Source organism: Phoca vitulina, unplaced genomic scaffold (genome assembly GCF_004348235.1).
Source record: "Phoca vitulina isolate PV1807 unplaced genomic scaffold, GSC_HSeal_1.0 scaffold27, whole genome shotgun sequence".
In the NCBI taxonomy this organism is placed as follows: domain Eukaryota; kingdom Metazoa; phylum Chordata; class Mammalia; order Carnivora; family Phocidae; genus Phoca; species Phoca vitulina.
The window spans coordinates 4642293-4657630 of NW_022589730.1; the positions used below are offsets into that span (position 1 = coordinate 4642293).

General features: G+C 42.7%; 1 protein-coding gene across 1 annotated transcript in view; it reads left to right on the forward strand.

Annotated features, from left to right (window-relative positions):
- The window catches only part of LOC116643735 (cytochrome b5), a 45676-nt gene extending 39230 nt beyond the window's left edge, over positions 1–6446 (forward strand). The window contains exon 5 of the mRNA XM_032422714.1: positions 716–6446. Coding sequence (XP_032278605.1) covers positions 716–797 — 82 coding nt within the window. The 3' untranslated portion in view covers positions 798–6446. The remainder of the gene's footprint in view (positions 1–715) is intronic.
- The last annotated feature ends 8892 nt before the right edge of the window (positions 6447–15338 follow it).

Sequence of the window (15338 nt, forward strand, 5' to 3'; positions counted from 1 at the left end):
GCACCAGGACTAAAACAGTGTGTAAGTTAGGGATTTTTCTGAGTTTACACCTATGGACCACAGATTAAGTAGTTTGGGCATGCTGTTTCTTAATGTGTTAAATCTACTGTGCATGGGTAAAGGTTAGATTTTCAAAACAGAATCACAGAACATAGAGCTGTGGTGCTCGTAGCAACCTTAATAATCCTGTGGCTCAAACTCCTTAACTTCACAGTCCAGGAGATGTGCTTTTCTTGTGGGTATAGAGCTTGTGGTTGGCTCTCCCAAAATGAGAACCTTGATTTTCTTGTTCTCAGTTTAGTGCTATTTTAAATTCTTAATGTATGTAAGTAGAATAAAACCTGTAAAGAATATTTGCTTTTGTGAACTTGTGATACGTAACCCAGAGTTGATGTCCTTAGATAAGTCGCTAGTTGTAGGTAGCATCTGTTGGGGGAGTGATTCATAGCTCTTTGTGTAAGTTAAGAGAAATAGATTTAAGTGGAATGGGGATGGGGGTCATTAATTTTCTTACAGAGCTAGAGCACTTGCTGGTATACTAGGGCATGTGTGGTGCTCATGTTGCTTTTAACAACTCAGAGTTGACGTTTCATCCAGGCAAGTTATAGAGATAATAAAAACATGCCACAGTGGTTTTCATGGTAAGTAGAAGGAGCAAAGGTTTTGAGTCCTGTGCGCCGAACCTCATGCAAGCATCATTGCCGTTTCTTTCCAGCTGGTGGACCAACTGGGTGATCCCAGCCATCTCAGCAGTGCTGGTGGCTCTCATGTATCACCTCTATACAGCAGAAGATTAAACACATGCTCGGAAGTGGAGGAAGGAAAAGACTGCTTTGGACCAGGGAGAAAGAAGCCAGTGTTAACTGCTTCAACTGACAGAAACCTTCACCTGAAAAATAATTTTAATACACCCGTTTCCCTTTTCTCCTACTTTGAACCAAACCAAAAAGAACTCTTCTATTCTTTCTACTCCCGAACTCTTTGAATTGTGCCTTTTGTTCATCAGCTTTTTTTGATGTTCCATCACTACATAATTTACTTATTGTAGGCATGATCTTTTAAAAAAATATATCTGGCTTTTAAAATATGCCACCACGATTGCCTGTCTATTTGGTATATAATTGCCTTTAACATTTAGAATCTGATTACTTAGCAGAGTCATTTAATGTGCTAATCATTCAGACCCAAGTAGTCTATATGACGTGCGATGGGCAGTGTCCTTACGTCCCTCCTTGTGCTGCGTCCTCTCTCCTGAACAACCCAGTACTGCCTGCTCCAGTGTAGTTTCCATTCCCAGGGAATTAAGAAAAGCTCAGAAATGAAAGATTTCTAATTGTTCTACTTGAAATAGATGATAAAAAGAGAAGGTGGCCTATAGGACCTATGAAAAAGACTCTTACCTCCTCCTTGATTAAAAAAATACAGTCAACATAAAAGGAAACCCGTGAACCATGAGAGGACATTTTATCTGTCCCCTCTCACAGACTAAAAATTTACTGAAGAGATTCTGTCATGTAGGTTCTAAAGTTTAAAAAAATTCCTCATTCAGAGGCAAAAACTGTTTATATACTCATTAAGGAAATGTTGATTCTGTACTTCACAAAAACAAAATTTGAAAGAGATTATGGGACATTTGGAGTCTGGTTTTTGAAGAAATGTAGCTGGTGGTGATGAGGCCTGAGGAAATCTGTTATGGCTCAGTTCATTTTCTCATTGGAGTTCCGGTAGACTAATTCTGTCATCTTTATTTTCTGCCCCATGCTTTTTTTCCTAAAGGATGAATTAGATTCTAAGTACTTTGTAGTTACGTATGACTGTGCAAGTTTCCATTGGCAGGCTAACCAACTGGTAAGCAATGGACTTCTTCAGAAATAACTAAAGCACCTTGGAAAGGAATTTTTTAATTACAGAGCATTGTTTAAAACGAGGCAACAGGCCCCAAATTGAGTCACTTGTGCTAAACCCATGTCACCACACCAAGGCTTGATACCTAAACTGATGGCAGTTTCAGCCTCTCCCAGGAGTGGAATCTTAAGCCGGTCAGTCCGGAATTATCTGGTCAGCACTAGCGAGATAATCCCCGGTGGACACCCTCCCTCAGCTGCCGACCCCTCAAAGGAAGATGACTTTGCCTGAAACAATCAGCTCTGCTCAAGTCTCTTTCTGCCCATAAAAGTCTCCCATTTGGTACAGCTCTTTGGAGTATTTTTCTATTTGCCAGACACGATATTGCCCGATTGATGAATTGTTGAATAAAAGTAAGATCTTTCCATTTTATTCTGAGGAATTTTGGATTTTAACAGATTGGGTGGCAGTGATGGGATCTGAAGGACACTTCTGACAGTTTTGGGGGCCACGAGAAACACAGTCATGGTACCCACAAACCGCATTCTGTCTTTCTCGTCGTTTCCGAGGGCCGTGGGTAAGTTCCTCTCGGTTCTGAGCTCTGCTTTTTTTGTGTCAGGCTCCTGACCTAATTGGCTTTCTAACCTCACGTTTGATGACAGTCCCTGATTTCATGTTGAGAACTGCTTGTGGTCCAGTCCACAGTCCCCATCTGATCAGGATCCTTTGCCCTTGGGTAAGTCTCTGATTCCATGTTGCTGCTGGTTCACTGCACAGTTGGCCATTTGTTTGGCGTCTGCTGGTTTAGTCCTGTCCCCAGTCCCATGCCAACTGGGGTCAAACTGGGTGTGATGTAAGCTGGCCTGGATCCAGTGTGTTTTGTGTAGTTAAAGGCTATTGTTAATGGGAATCTTGGAAGCCCAAACCTACATGATTGGTGGGCATGGGCTGAGCACTTAAAAGCTGTTAGAACGCTTGCCACCCAACTTTATCCATAAGTTGGTCACAGAACAGGTTAGATTGACACTAGGTCCCCTGCCAACCTCAAGAAAGTCTTCATGTGGTGAGGTGCAGTGTAGAACACCACACAGTCCCCAACCCAGCGACACATCCCCTTGGGTATTAGTTTGGCTCGAGAAGACCCAAAGCCTTAGCTCCAGGAATTGAGCACACCACCTTTTTGGCACAACTGCTTATTTGTTGTCTAAGAACTGTGGTCCCAGAAGCCGTGGATATTTACAACAATGACAAAGTTTTACTAAATACAGTCTAGAACTACAATGGCCATTATGAGGAACGTTCCCATTAGACAAGATTTTGAAAGCCAGGGCTCCCAAACCAAACAAACAGAATGGGTTACCCCGGGTTGCAGGAGATCCTCCTCAGATATCTTAAACTTCTTGGTCAAAGACTGAACTAAGGGGCCATAGAGAATTTCCTGAGACCAGGAAGGATCCCCAAAAGTTTCCTGAAAAATTTAGAGTCATTAGCAGGGCCACGGACCCCAAGCTTTCAGATCTCTGTGGGCTTATGCACATACTGGTCAGCCCTGAGGAAGCCCAGAAATGGATGCATGAAGCAGATTGGTGTAAACCTGAAGATATTTAGGATCCTCGCTCTTAAACACACTTCCCTCATGGACCAGAAAAAGCTTACAAAATGGTGATTGGTCTTTTAAAAGCCATCGTCGGAAGGAGTTTTCCCTGCCTGCCCCATTTGGTTTATTATTCAAACAAGCAAACAAAAAAGATGAATCTGTGGCAGACTTTCAAGCCTGTCTGGAAGCTCTCTTCCTATGGCATCCCGGCTGCATACAATAAACGAGGCCACCCAACCTTGGTTTTGCTGCCCTGTTTGTAAATGGACCAGTTCCTGAGGCTAGTAGACTGATTCAGACAGACAAACCAGGATGGAACTGAGCTCCCATCAGTCTGACAGAACTCATGACCACAGCCGAGAACTTTGAAAGGGACTTAGGAACAGGCCATAAACAAAGTTTGCCAAGTTAATGGCCTTATGGATGCCTCCAGCTCTGCTCTCAAAGGAGAGCTCCCATATGGGCCTCTCCCAGAGTTGACGGGACTCCGGGGGAGTTTTTGGTAAATGGCTGTTATTCCCTTAAACAGCCAAGGGAAACTGAAAATGAATGGAAAACCTTGCCAGATTCTGGTAGATACTGAAGCTACACTCTCTACGCCCACTTGGGGCCTGCGGATGAGGTCTTGGGAAAACTGGCAGAGGCTGGGTAAGGGTGAGGGTCCTTACAGAGTCAGCTCTCCTGGGTCTCTGTCTGCAGTGCCCAGTCAAGAAGGGGAAAAATAAAATTTCTTGAGTTGTCTCTTCCTTTCCAGATCCAACCCGCTGGTTATCCACTCTCTCTTTCTCCCCAGGGATAGCTCTTGCCTTCTCACTTGTCTCGTTTTGTGTCCTAAGAACTTGGCTTGGCTTTCTGCCTGCCTTGGATATGACAGTTGTCACTTCTTCCTTTTGGTTGTCTTTGGGAGTGACTCTCTGGATCTTGGGAAAGTAGTCATCTTTGCACCCTCTTTGGGGGGACCCGTCTTACTTCCAAGAGGGGATGTTCACTCCTGCCAAAAATATTTATTGTTTGTCCTAGCAGGTAACTAATGAAATATTTAAAAGATTTTTGTAAAGTAGCTCTGTGGTCAAAAGTTGGCCAAACTGGAAGCTGATACTCAGTGCCTGATCGTACTTTTATTTTAGGCCTTCTCCCCTAAACTAAAAACTATGCATCCAGAAGGAGAGAAAAACCTTCTAAAAGGCTTTGTAAAAAAGGATTTACTTAAAACTTCCCGAAGACAAACAGGTCTAAATACAGAACATAGAAATCTTTGATTTTCATCTTAGTTGGAAATCTTCCTGATACATAACAAATCGAAAATAAAGTGGTTAGATGGACAAATCGACCCTTTGGTGTCATTAGGCAGTAATCCAATTCTTTGAGGAATTAAAAACAACTGTCCTTATCATACAAATTTTAGTAAAACCAGAAATGCAGCTCTGGGAACAATTTAAGTTCACCTCTTGTTACCAATCCTAAAACCACCTCTGTCGATCTCCTAAAGGCTGGTCAGTATTGTAAAAATTCTGGCCTTAGGAAACAAAGTCTCTTCTGGGAGGAACTTGTGTTCTTTTCCCCTGTGCCTTTGGGATGTAAATGCTCTACCTGGTGTCCCCACACTCTTAGCTAGGCCATGTCTTTGAAATGCACACTTAGGTCATTCTTACCAGAAGAAAAACAAAAGGGGGATAAGGTTCTTTGAAACTGAGGGAAAGGAAAATCTTAAGCGTCTTCTCCACAAATACTAGTAAAAAGCTTTAGTTACCTGAGCAGGTAACCTTTACTTATTTCAGCTTCCAGACACACGATTTGGATCCAGCTAGTGAAGTTCTGCATTATTCTACCTGTCTCATGGCTAAAGTTTTAAAACAAAAGCTATAAGGTCTATGTTGACTTCTATCTATATGTGTATGTGTTTATACATATGTATTGTACATGTGGGGTATTTCCCACCTCCAGATGGCATTGCCAAAATTAATTTGTGAAAGAGCTCTATTCAATTAATTGACTTAAAATTAGGTGCTTATATGAATTAAGTATTCATAAAATTCTCAAAAATAGAATAGAGGCCTAAATACTTTCCGGGTTCGTGTGATCTTGGAAAATACCCAGTATTAAAGCTGATTAAAATTTGTTGGTTTAATTGAAATAGACATGTCTAGAATTATCAACATTATATATAATGCACACACATATCTTTTATCCTACCTGGATTTATTAATCAAATAAGTTCATGTTGTTTCGGTTTATAAAATTGGTCATCAGGAAAAATAACCTGGTATGATGAAATTTTCATAATTAAACGTAATTATTGAGTAACGAGTAACTAAATAGATATAAGAGGGTTGGAAGTTTTTAGGTGAACTTTTTAAATAGTTTCCCAAATGTTTTGGTATTTGGTATATAAATACTGAAACATTGATTACCAAATATGGATAGGTTTATCTACTTTTTGGCTTCTTTTTACAGAGCAACTAAAGCTATTTGAGTCTAGGAGTAAACATGTTTTGTGCCACACTGAGAAAACATGTGTTTCTAGAAAATATAATATGTATCTGTGAATTTGCCAGAGAATGCCACAGTAAAAGCTCACAATTGTTAACTTTCTTATTTTCCTCAGAAATTAAGGTATTTTAAGCATTAAAAATTATAACCTATGTAAAGGTACTAGAAATAATAAGGGCAACATTTCTGTATGTAAGGAAAGTAAGATGTGTGTTTTTGGTAAGAGAAGGAATGAAGAATGAAGATGCACTTTTGTTGAGGGGAAAGAGAGTGATTTTGCCCTAAGTGAAGCTGGGTATTTCAGAATGGGAAAGAGGAAAAACAGGACAAAATTTGAAGGGGTATTTAAAAAGTTGTAGAAGTTTGTGGAAAGGAATCCTTGCAAAAGAATTTCATGTGTGGTCAAGCTGGCTTAGATTAGAATTTAAGATTTTTTTCGATGAATGAATTTAATGTCAAAAGTAATCTGCAGGGGTACCTGGGTGGCTCAGTTGGTTAAGCATCCGACTCTTGATTTAGGCTCAGGTCATGATCTCAGGATTGTGAGATTCAAGCCCCGAGTTGATCTCCATGCTGGGCTCTGTGCTGGGTGTGGAGTCTGCTTAAGATTCTCTTTCCCTGGGGAGTCTGGGTGGCACAGTCAGTTAAGCGTTGGACTCTTGGTTTTGGCTCAGGTCGTGATCTCAGGGTCATGAGATCACACCCACGTTGGGCTCCGTGCTCAGTGCAGAGTCTGCTTAAGATTCTCTCCCTCTCTCTCTCTTCTCCTCTCCACCCCCCCAAAAGAAATAGATAAAATCTTTAAAAAATTATTCTCTCCCTCTGTGTTCCGCCCCCCTCCATGCATGCCTAATCTCTAAAAAAAAAGTAATCTGCAAAATTAGAATTGGGTGTTCTCTCTGTTAAAAGGGCAAAGTGTTCTTGGACTTTTGGTCTGCTTTTGATAAGAGATTGTGAAAGGGTTTTCCTTACCTTTCTAAGTAATCTAGAAAACAAAGATTCTGTATTTGCCTAGAAAACAAAGGTCATGATCAGGTCATGATATCAGGGTTCTGGGATTGAGCCCCATGTGAAGCTCCCTGCTCAGCAGGGAGTCTCTTTCTCCCTCTCCCTCTTACCACCCCCACCCCCCGCTCATGCGTGTGTTCTCTCTTAAATAAATAAAATCTTAAAAAAATAATAATTTCCTGTGTTTCATGATGTCTTTGTCATGGCTTTGATTGTTAAAGGAAACTGAGTCTTCTCTGTTGATAGAGCCAAGTTTTTTTACACAACTATTTAACTGTATTTGCCTGAAGTCTTTGTCATTATGATTATATGGATAACTAAGTATTGGTTCAGAGTGGCCTGTGATCCTATTTGACCAAGTGCTTTAAAACCTTTTGATATTTTTGATAAACTCCCCCCAAACCAAATGCTAATTGATGTCTTTTTGAGCTGGAGATAACTAGTTTTTTCCAGAGAGTCCCCCCTACTGCATCTCAGAAGATTTGTTATCTCACCTTATCTTTTTAGGAAGATGTTAAACTAATTAGCCTTATTTGATATGTTAGGTTACATGGGACCTATTGTCAAATAAGTCATACTAAGCCTTCTTTGTGTTGTGTAGGTATTTGTTGCAAGTATTCTAGAAATTGTATAAAATTCCTAGAAATCTGGTATGTTCTGCTATAATGTCCTTAGTCATAATTTCAGTTATTAAAGTGCTGTGTATCGCGGAAATAGCTACATTTCCTCATCACATTAACAGTGGACATTTTACGATCTTTTGTCACTGACGTACAGTTACTGTTTTACTCTGATGCTTTTACAAAAGCAAGACTGATGGGAAGGACCTGCTAAGACTTCTTGATCACTGACACCAGTGCCAGATGACAAAGTGTCACTACCTGGGTGCCTGTGTCACAGCTGAAGGAGGTGCCACCAGACATCTGGTCCTGTGCAAACACGAGACACCTCAGAATCAAATTAACAACAACAAAATAGTCAACATCAAAGTAGACTGCTTCCACACGAGACGCCAGATCAAGCCTTCATACTTTCCTACGCGTAAGTCCCTCTCCTCTCTCTTCCCGTCACTCCAGCATTGTCCTGGAAAGGTGACCCCACCATCTGATTCTCTCAGGCCATTGCTAAGGCGGGGGGTGGAGGAGGTAAGCTTTCAGACTGCTAGATTTGTTATCAAAAACTCCGATCTGTCCATGATGCTGGAGACCCCTGGTCTTCCCTGGACCAATTTCTCTTCTATTCCCAATGCCACCATAACCCGCAGTTGGACTCCCCTCAGAAGCCACAGACTCTGACTTTCATGGCCAGAACGTCCAGTACCTTGTTTTTGCCTTTCTCCAGTTATAACTGTACTTGCCCAATGAGACACAAATACCTACACATCCCCATGTTCTTATGATTATCTAAATCTGATCTGCCCCAGCCATGAAGAGGTCTCACCAGAATGACTCTTCATTTCAGGCCAGATAGTCCTTGGGAATGAATCCATTAACAGTCCTGCCTTAGCGGGAATGGTTTGTGCCATGGATTTACCTTTGTCTGTGGTGGTTATCGTCATCCTTGGGTCTGTGAATGTGGACATGGCCGGTGCATAACCAGGGCTGGGGCTCGTTCTCCTGGTGCCTCCACCTTCTGCCGTAGAACTTCGAGGAATCTGAAGATCCTAAATTCAAACCTAGCCTTTTAGGCCGTTAGCAGATGTTAGCATATCTGAAAATACTCAGACCTACTACGTGTGTTTCCCCTGTACTTACCCCTGCCTCATACGTGTGAGCGGACTCTCAGGTATTGTGAGGATCAAAATGGAACACCTGGGTGGTTCAGTCGGTTAAGTGCCCGACTCTTGGTTTCTGCTCAGATCGTGATCCCAGGGTTGTGAGATCGAGTCCTGCATTGGGCTCTGTGCTCAGCATGGAGTCTGCTTGAAATCCTCTCTCCGTCCTCCTGTGCCCCTCCCACTCATGTGCATGCTCTCTCTCTCTCAAATAAAATAAATCTTTAAAAAAAAAACGAGAAATGACCATCAAGCTTGTACTCCTCTGCCTGGCACACATGTGCATTGAATGTCTGCACAGCCCCATCTGGATTGCTTTAGAGAAAAGATCACTTTTAGTTAGGATAAGGTATTTGATATGTGAAATTCGAGCAAAACAAATTGTAATTGTGATGGCTTACAGCATATGGCCACATCACATCCATATACAGAATCTGTGAGGCTGGGCTGAGATCCAGTGTCTAAACTCCTCTTTCTGCTGCTCTCTGACTACATTTGTGTTCACCTTACCTCTCCAGGTGCAGTTTGGTTTGGCCCCAGGGTGGGGAACTCTCACACTCAGTCCCCCTTGAGAGATCAGGGTCCACTCCTGTGCCATCAGCATTTGCAACACAGGCTTGCATGGAAGGTGCTGGGGAATGAGATGGTCCGTGTTCTCGGCGAGCCTTGTGGTCCTGTTGGGAGGGGTGAAGACGTGATGGCAGGCACAGGGCTAGACTTACACATCTGCTGTGTTCAGCCACTCAGAAGTGGGGACAGACTGGGGAAGGAGCAACAACAGGGGAGGAAGACGTTTCATGCAGAAAACCTGGACGTCAGTCTCAGAAACAATAGGAAAGGATCCAAGGTGTTTCCATCATGGTGGATGAGGAGGGAGGGGTTCTATCAGGAGGCACATTCTGCAGTCAGTCAACAAATGTTTGAGAATTCGAGAGACGAAATTGTTGCATAAATTCTGAAACCTAAATCCACTTGTGTTTTGAATTTCAAATGTGAAATTTCCATCGAGATCGCAAACAAATCCCAAGTTGTAGGTGGGAACAATGCATCTGTCAGGGAAAGTCCTAAAAATGGAGAAAGAGGCAGGGCTTGTTTTTCTCTACTCTTGCCTCAGCCTGGTATCTTCCTGGTCACAGTCTGTTTTTCCTACTGAGGCTGGTGACCCAAAGAATCCAATGAGTCATGAACTTCAGGATGAACCAAAGCCTACATGAGGTTTGAAAGTAGCATTTCCGACACATCAAGGGGAGTTGCTTTAAGGAGGGTGAGTGGGCAGCAGGTCTTTCCGATCCCACAGGTGGTCTCTGCATCTGAGGGCATTTGGAGTCTCTCTAGGACCAGGCTGAAGTTTGCTAGAAGCACTCGTACATCCTGGTGTGAGGCATGTGGGGCAGTTGTGTAATCCATCATCACCTTCCCTTAAGGAAGCAAGTGAAACAAATTTGCTTGTGTCAACAGCTTAGGTCCCTCAGAAAAACAATGCAAAATATGCAATTGGGAGCATTTCGCCTTCAGTCCACGAAATATAAGGAACCATTAAAATGGTATGTTGTCACTTTTAGATCAGGAAATTTTATTTATTTTAATAGTCTTGGAGCCATGGAGAATTTTGGAAGTAACTGAACAACTAGAAGTTCTAGTAGAAAGAATTCAAAATTCCCATAATTTTAAGTGACATGTATCCTGGGGTGAAAACTCAATTTTGAAAACTCTTGTTTCATTATTCTAATATTTTTCTGAACTGAATTTCAGTTTCATGATTATGCTTGTCATGTCAATAGCTCTTTAGGAAGAAATCAGTTGAGAATGGTCAGATGGAAAAAAATAATATTGTAACAAAGAGGAGTAGCATTACCTTCACATTCATTGCTTAATTCACCAGTTCAAGAACACAGTAAAAGATCCATAATTATCTTGGAAGAAAACATAGGCCTAAGTCTTTATGATTTTGGATAAAGCAGTGGTTTCTTAGTGATACCAGAAGCCCAAGCTACAAAAGAATAGATAAATTGAACTTTGCCAAAGTTAACAACTTTTGTACTTAAAAGGACACAAGTAAGTGAAAAGACAACATACAGAATGGGAGAGAGTATTTGTAAATCATATATTTAATAAGGGACCTATAAAGAACTCTTACAACTCAATAAAATATAATTGAAAAATGGGCAAAAGATCTGATTATACACTTCTCCAAAGAAGATATACAAATGGCCAATGAGCACATGAATTGATGTTCAATTATCATTTGTTATGAGGGAAATGCAAATCAAAACACAAGATACCACTTCACACCCACTAGGAAGGCTGTAATCAAAAAGTCAGATGATAATTGTTGACAAAGAGGTGGAGAAATTGGAACCCCTGTGTACTCTTGGTTGGAATATAAAGTGGTGTAGCCACTATGGAAAACATTATGGCGGATCCTTAAAAAGTTAAACATAGAATTACATAGGACCCAACAATTCCACTGATAGATACATGCTTCAGGAAATTGAAAACAGGTGTTCAAAAACTTGTGCATGAATGTTCATAGGATTTATAATCACCAAAAAGTGGAAACAACCCAGACATCCATCAATAAATGAATGGATTGGATTAACAAGATGTGCTGATGGATTGATTGTTGCAATGGAGTATTATTTAACAACAAAAAGTGCTACATACATTACAGCATGGCTGACCCTTGGATGGTAGGTGAAAGAAGCCAGTCACAAGAGGCCATGTATTGTATGATTCCGTTTGTAGAAGTGTTCAGAATAGGCAAACCTATACGGACGGAAAGTGGTTGGCTAGATCTGGGGAAGAGGGTTGAGGGGAAATGGGGAGTCGCGGCTAATGTGTGCTGGGTTTCCTTTTGGGGTGATGAAAATGTCCTAAAGTTGCTTGTGGTGACGGTTGCACGTATCTGAACGCGCTAAGAAACCATGGAATTGTGCAGCGTAAGTCGGTGAGCTGTATAGTATGGGAATTACATCTCAATACAGTTGTTATATAAGAAATTCAACAAGCTCCAAGTACACTCATCCTTTAAGAAATAGTTCTCCTCTGGTTTGTTATCTCAGAAGTGTCTGCCCAGGTCACACCAGAAGTGGGGGTGACATCCTGCTCCCCCTCAGCATCACTTCCTAAAATCAGCCACCTGTTAAAAGTGGCCTCCTGTAAGGTGTGGGATGTGAGGCTAGAGGAGGGGCTCTTTATATTTTGTCCTGTTATACAGTTTGAATGAAAATGTTAGACTTCTGCAATCGATAGTAAGCAATAGCTGGAATGACTGATCGACTCTAATACCCATCTCCTTTCTCCACCTCCCATGTCACCACCTTAGTTCACACGTTCAGCTCTTCTCTGAATTGTCGCTGCGCGTGCTCCCTGGCTCCTCCCACCTGGATCTGGCCGTGCATTATTTTGTTCCATGGTGTGTCCTTAGAGCCTCTTCCAATTCCTGGAACATGGGAGGTGTTTGTTGACTGAATAAGAAGTGAAGTCCCTCAGCTGCTCCCCCAGCCCCATCTCGACTTCTAATGTCTAATCCCCATCACCATCAGATGGTTTGTACAAAGACACCACTTTGATATCACTCTTGCCCAAAAGCCTTGGCGATGTCACCAAGTCCGAGGCAGTGCTGAAGGCACTTGGCAAACTTCTCCTCAGCCTTTAAAGATAGTGATTTTTAAGAACTGCAGTCAGAAGGCTGAGTGTTGTGTATTGGAGCTCGGGCGCCTTTAGACTCCAGGAGTTTCTCAGCACAGCACGAGGCAGAGAAAGATGTTAGCTGACAAAGCTCTGATATTCTTAACTTGCTGGATCCTGTTGGCTGATGAAACCCTATGAACAGCTATGTTGGTGCCTGGATCTTGGAGCCTGTCCAAAAGATGGAGGACAAGGGAGGGTGGAAGGTTATCAGCAGCAAACACGAGGGAGGGCAAGGCTGGCTACGTATCCGAGGGTCAGGGAAGTTCTGTGCTCTTGGACCTGAGTTTGATTAGCTTATGCGAAAGCACCCTTTTATCTCTGCCAAGCTGCGGTATCTCATGACTTCAGCAAAGCCTGCCCCTGACCTGAGTCTGCGGACTCTTCCAGGCTAGTCAAGTTTCCTTGGCAGCAAGCCCAGTACCCAAAAGCCTTCCTTTTAACTAAAACCTACTGGTTTGGGGGGCCCCAAGTGACGCTCTCCTTCTCAGAAAACTGATCATTTCAGCATTTAAGACGTACTGCTGAGGCTTAGCAATAACTGGAGAGAACATTTTTCTCTTTCCTTTAGGTATGAGCTCGGTCATGGATTTACCCCGAGACACTGAATACGATCTAAAGCAACTCCGTGTTTTTGGTTGAAGTTTTCATATAGCAGAGAAAATCCTTTCAGGGAAATCATGGAGTAGATGTTTGCTCTTGTCTCCAGTACTCTTCACTGTAAGTTACCTTTCAGGATCATCCATGCTGAGCATTATGCCCCTTCTTGGCTGGTTCCCCGAGCTTTTCAAGTTCAAACTGGATTCCACAGTCTTTTCATTTCTCCTCAAGCTCTTCTCAACAGAGCAAAAGCTTAGCATGAGTCTGTCTTCTGTGCCCCTCTTCAGTGTCAGGCTGACTCTCCTCAAGGATTCCAGAAGACCTGTGCTCGGCCAGTTTGCTGAGTCAGGCCAGGAGAAGAACATGCCTTCTCTATAGAAATTAATTCCAGGGACGCCTGGGTGGCTCAGTCCTTAATTGTCTGCCTTCGGCTCAGGTCATGATCCCAGGGTCCTGGGATCGAGCCCCGCATCGGGCTCCCTGCCCAGCAGGAAGCCTGCTTCTCCCTCTCCCACTCCCCTTGCTTGTGTTCCCTCTCTCGATGTCTGCCTCTCTCTCTCTGTCAAATAAATAAAAATCTTTTAAAAAAAAATTAATTCCATCACGCTTATAGGATTTGTCTCGGATTTCAGGTTGGCTGCCTCCCTATTTTTAGAATGTAGTTGAAGCCCTTTTAATTGTATGTTTGGATGGTTGATTACTCAAAGTCGGGTAAAGTGGGAAATCATTTTAACTTATTTTAAGTTTACTCAAGTGTTCATTTATTTGTCCAGAGCTTTTCGGTGTGCGTCCACGGACTGCATCAGGAACACAGCATCTAGACCCCCCTTGCTCTTGCTGAGAGAGCGCCCACCATTCCTGTACCACAGCATTCCGGGAGTTTTAGAATTTTCTACCTGGTCTTTAGGGTGTCTTGTCGGCTCCTAACCAGCCTTTCTAAAACAACCCCTTGATCTAAGCTTTCCAACGCGTTCAACTTAGTCTTTGCCGTCTTTATAGGACCGTCTCTTCTTTGGCACCATATTTCTTTCCAGGCTACTTAATATTCAGTTAAACAGTGTAATTGCATTTACGGGTACAGCTAATATAAATAAGCAGAGTGGAAGCAGATAGAGCTGATAAACACGCCACTAGTTAGAGTGGGGCGTGCGGGCGCTCAGGAAGGCAGGCTCTTCATGGGGCATGTCAGTGTGTTGTGGGCATTGGGTGTCATGCATTTCAGAGGACATGGAGAGAGACAGCTAATCCTGTGACGAGATTAAGTAGAGATGGACAATGGAGCTCCTACTGTAATTTATATTGCTGACTCTGGACTACTGATCTGTTCTCACCCATCTCAAGCTCAGATTGTAAATGGAAACTTACAATTTGTGTTGGTGTTCGTGCGGTCTCTCATAGACAACTGCCTCTCTCTGACAACCTCTCTCTCAGCAGGAGAAACCCAGAGGAAAGATCTTTCTGGTAACTTCTGGTGCTGCTGAATAGCAAGTTAGGCTTGAAAGAGTGGCACCTATAGTTTAGGGCAGCAAATCTCCGCTTCATGAAGCCACTCCAGGAGGTCATTAGAACCCCAGAAATTACATGAAACATTTTGTTCATATGCATGTTTTTCTGAGAAAGGTATTAGGAACTTTCCTTAAATCCTTAGGGGGCCTGTTATTCCCCAAGGATCAAGAACCACTAGCGTTAAGTGTAAGAATGAAGGAAAAATCATCCTTCTTCGGGTCACAACTGTCCCTAAAATTTACCCCCCAACTATGCATTGAGTTGGGAACCGTCTTGGCCTGGGAACACAGGCCTGAACAGGATGCCACGGTCCCCACCCTCAGGAAGCTGCATCCATGGGACCTGCAAATAAGAGACATGCATGGAGCACCAGTCGGTGAATGGTATAATCGAGTGAAGGAGGAGGCAGCGTACAGAGAATGGGGTGCGATTCTCGAGGGCTTAGAAAATCCTCTGTGAACTGGAGACCTCTGGGTGCAAATTGGCATGAAGTGAGGGAACGAGTCACACAGTGGTCTGTTGGAAAGCATTCCCTGAGCCGGGACAGCAAGTGCAAAGGACCTGCGGCAACAGCGTGCCTGGCATTTTTGAAGAGGAACAAGGAGGCCAGCCTGGCTTCAACAGCCATCGTCCGACTTGCATTTAGAGGGCGCTTTCTGCAGATTATAGACTGTGGGTGGCCAAGAGCAGGTACCCAAGCCTAGGAATAAATACATGTCTTTATAAATGAGCTTTTATGTATTTAGGCTTTTCAGAGTGGGACTTTTTAAATTACAGTTATTACCTTTGTACATATTTATAGAAAAAAAGAAAAGACCTATAAATCAG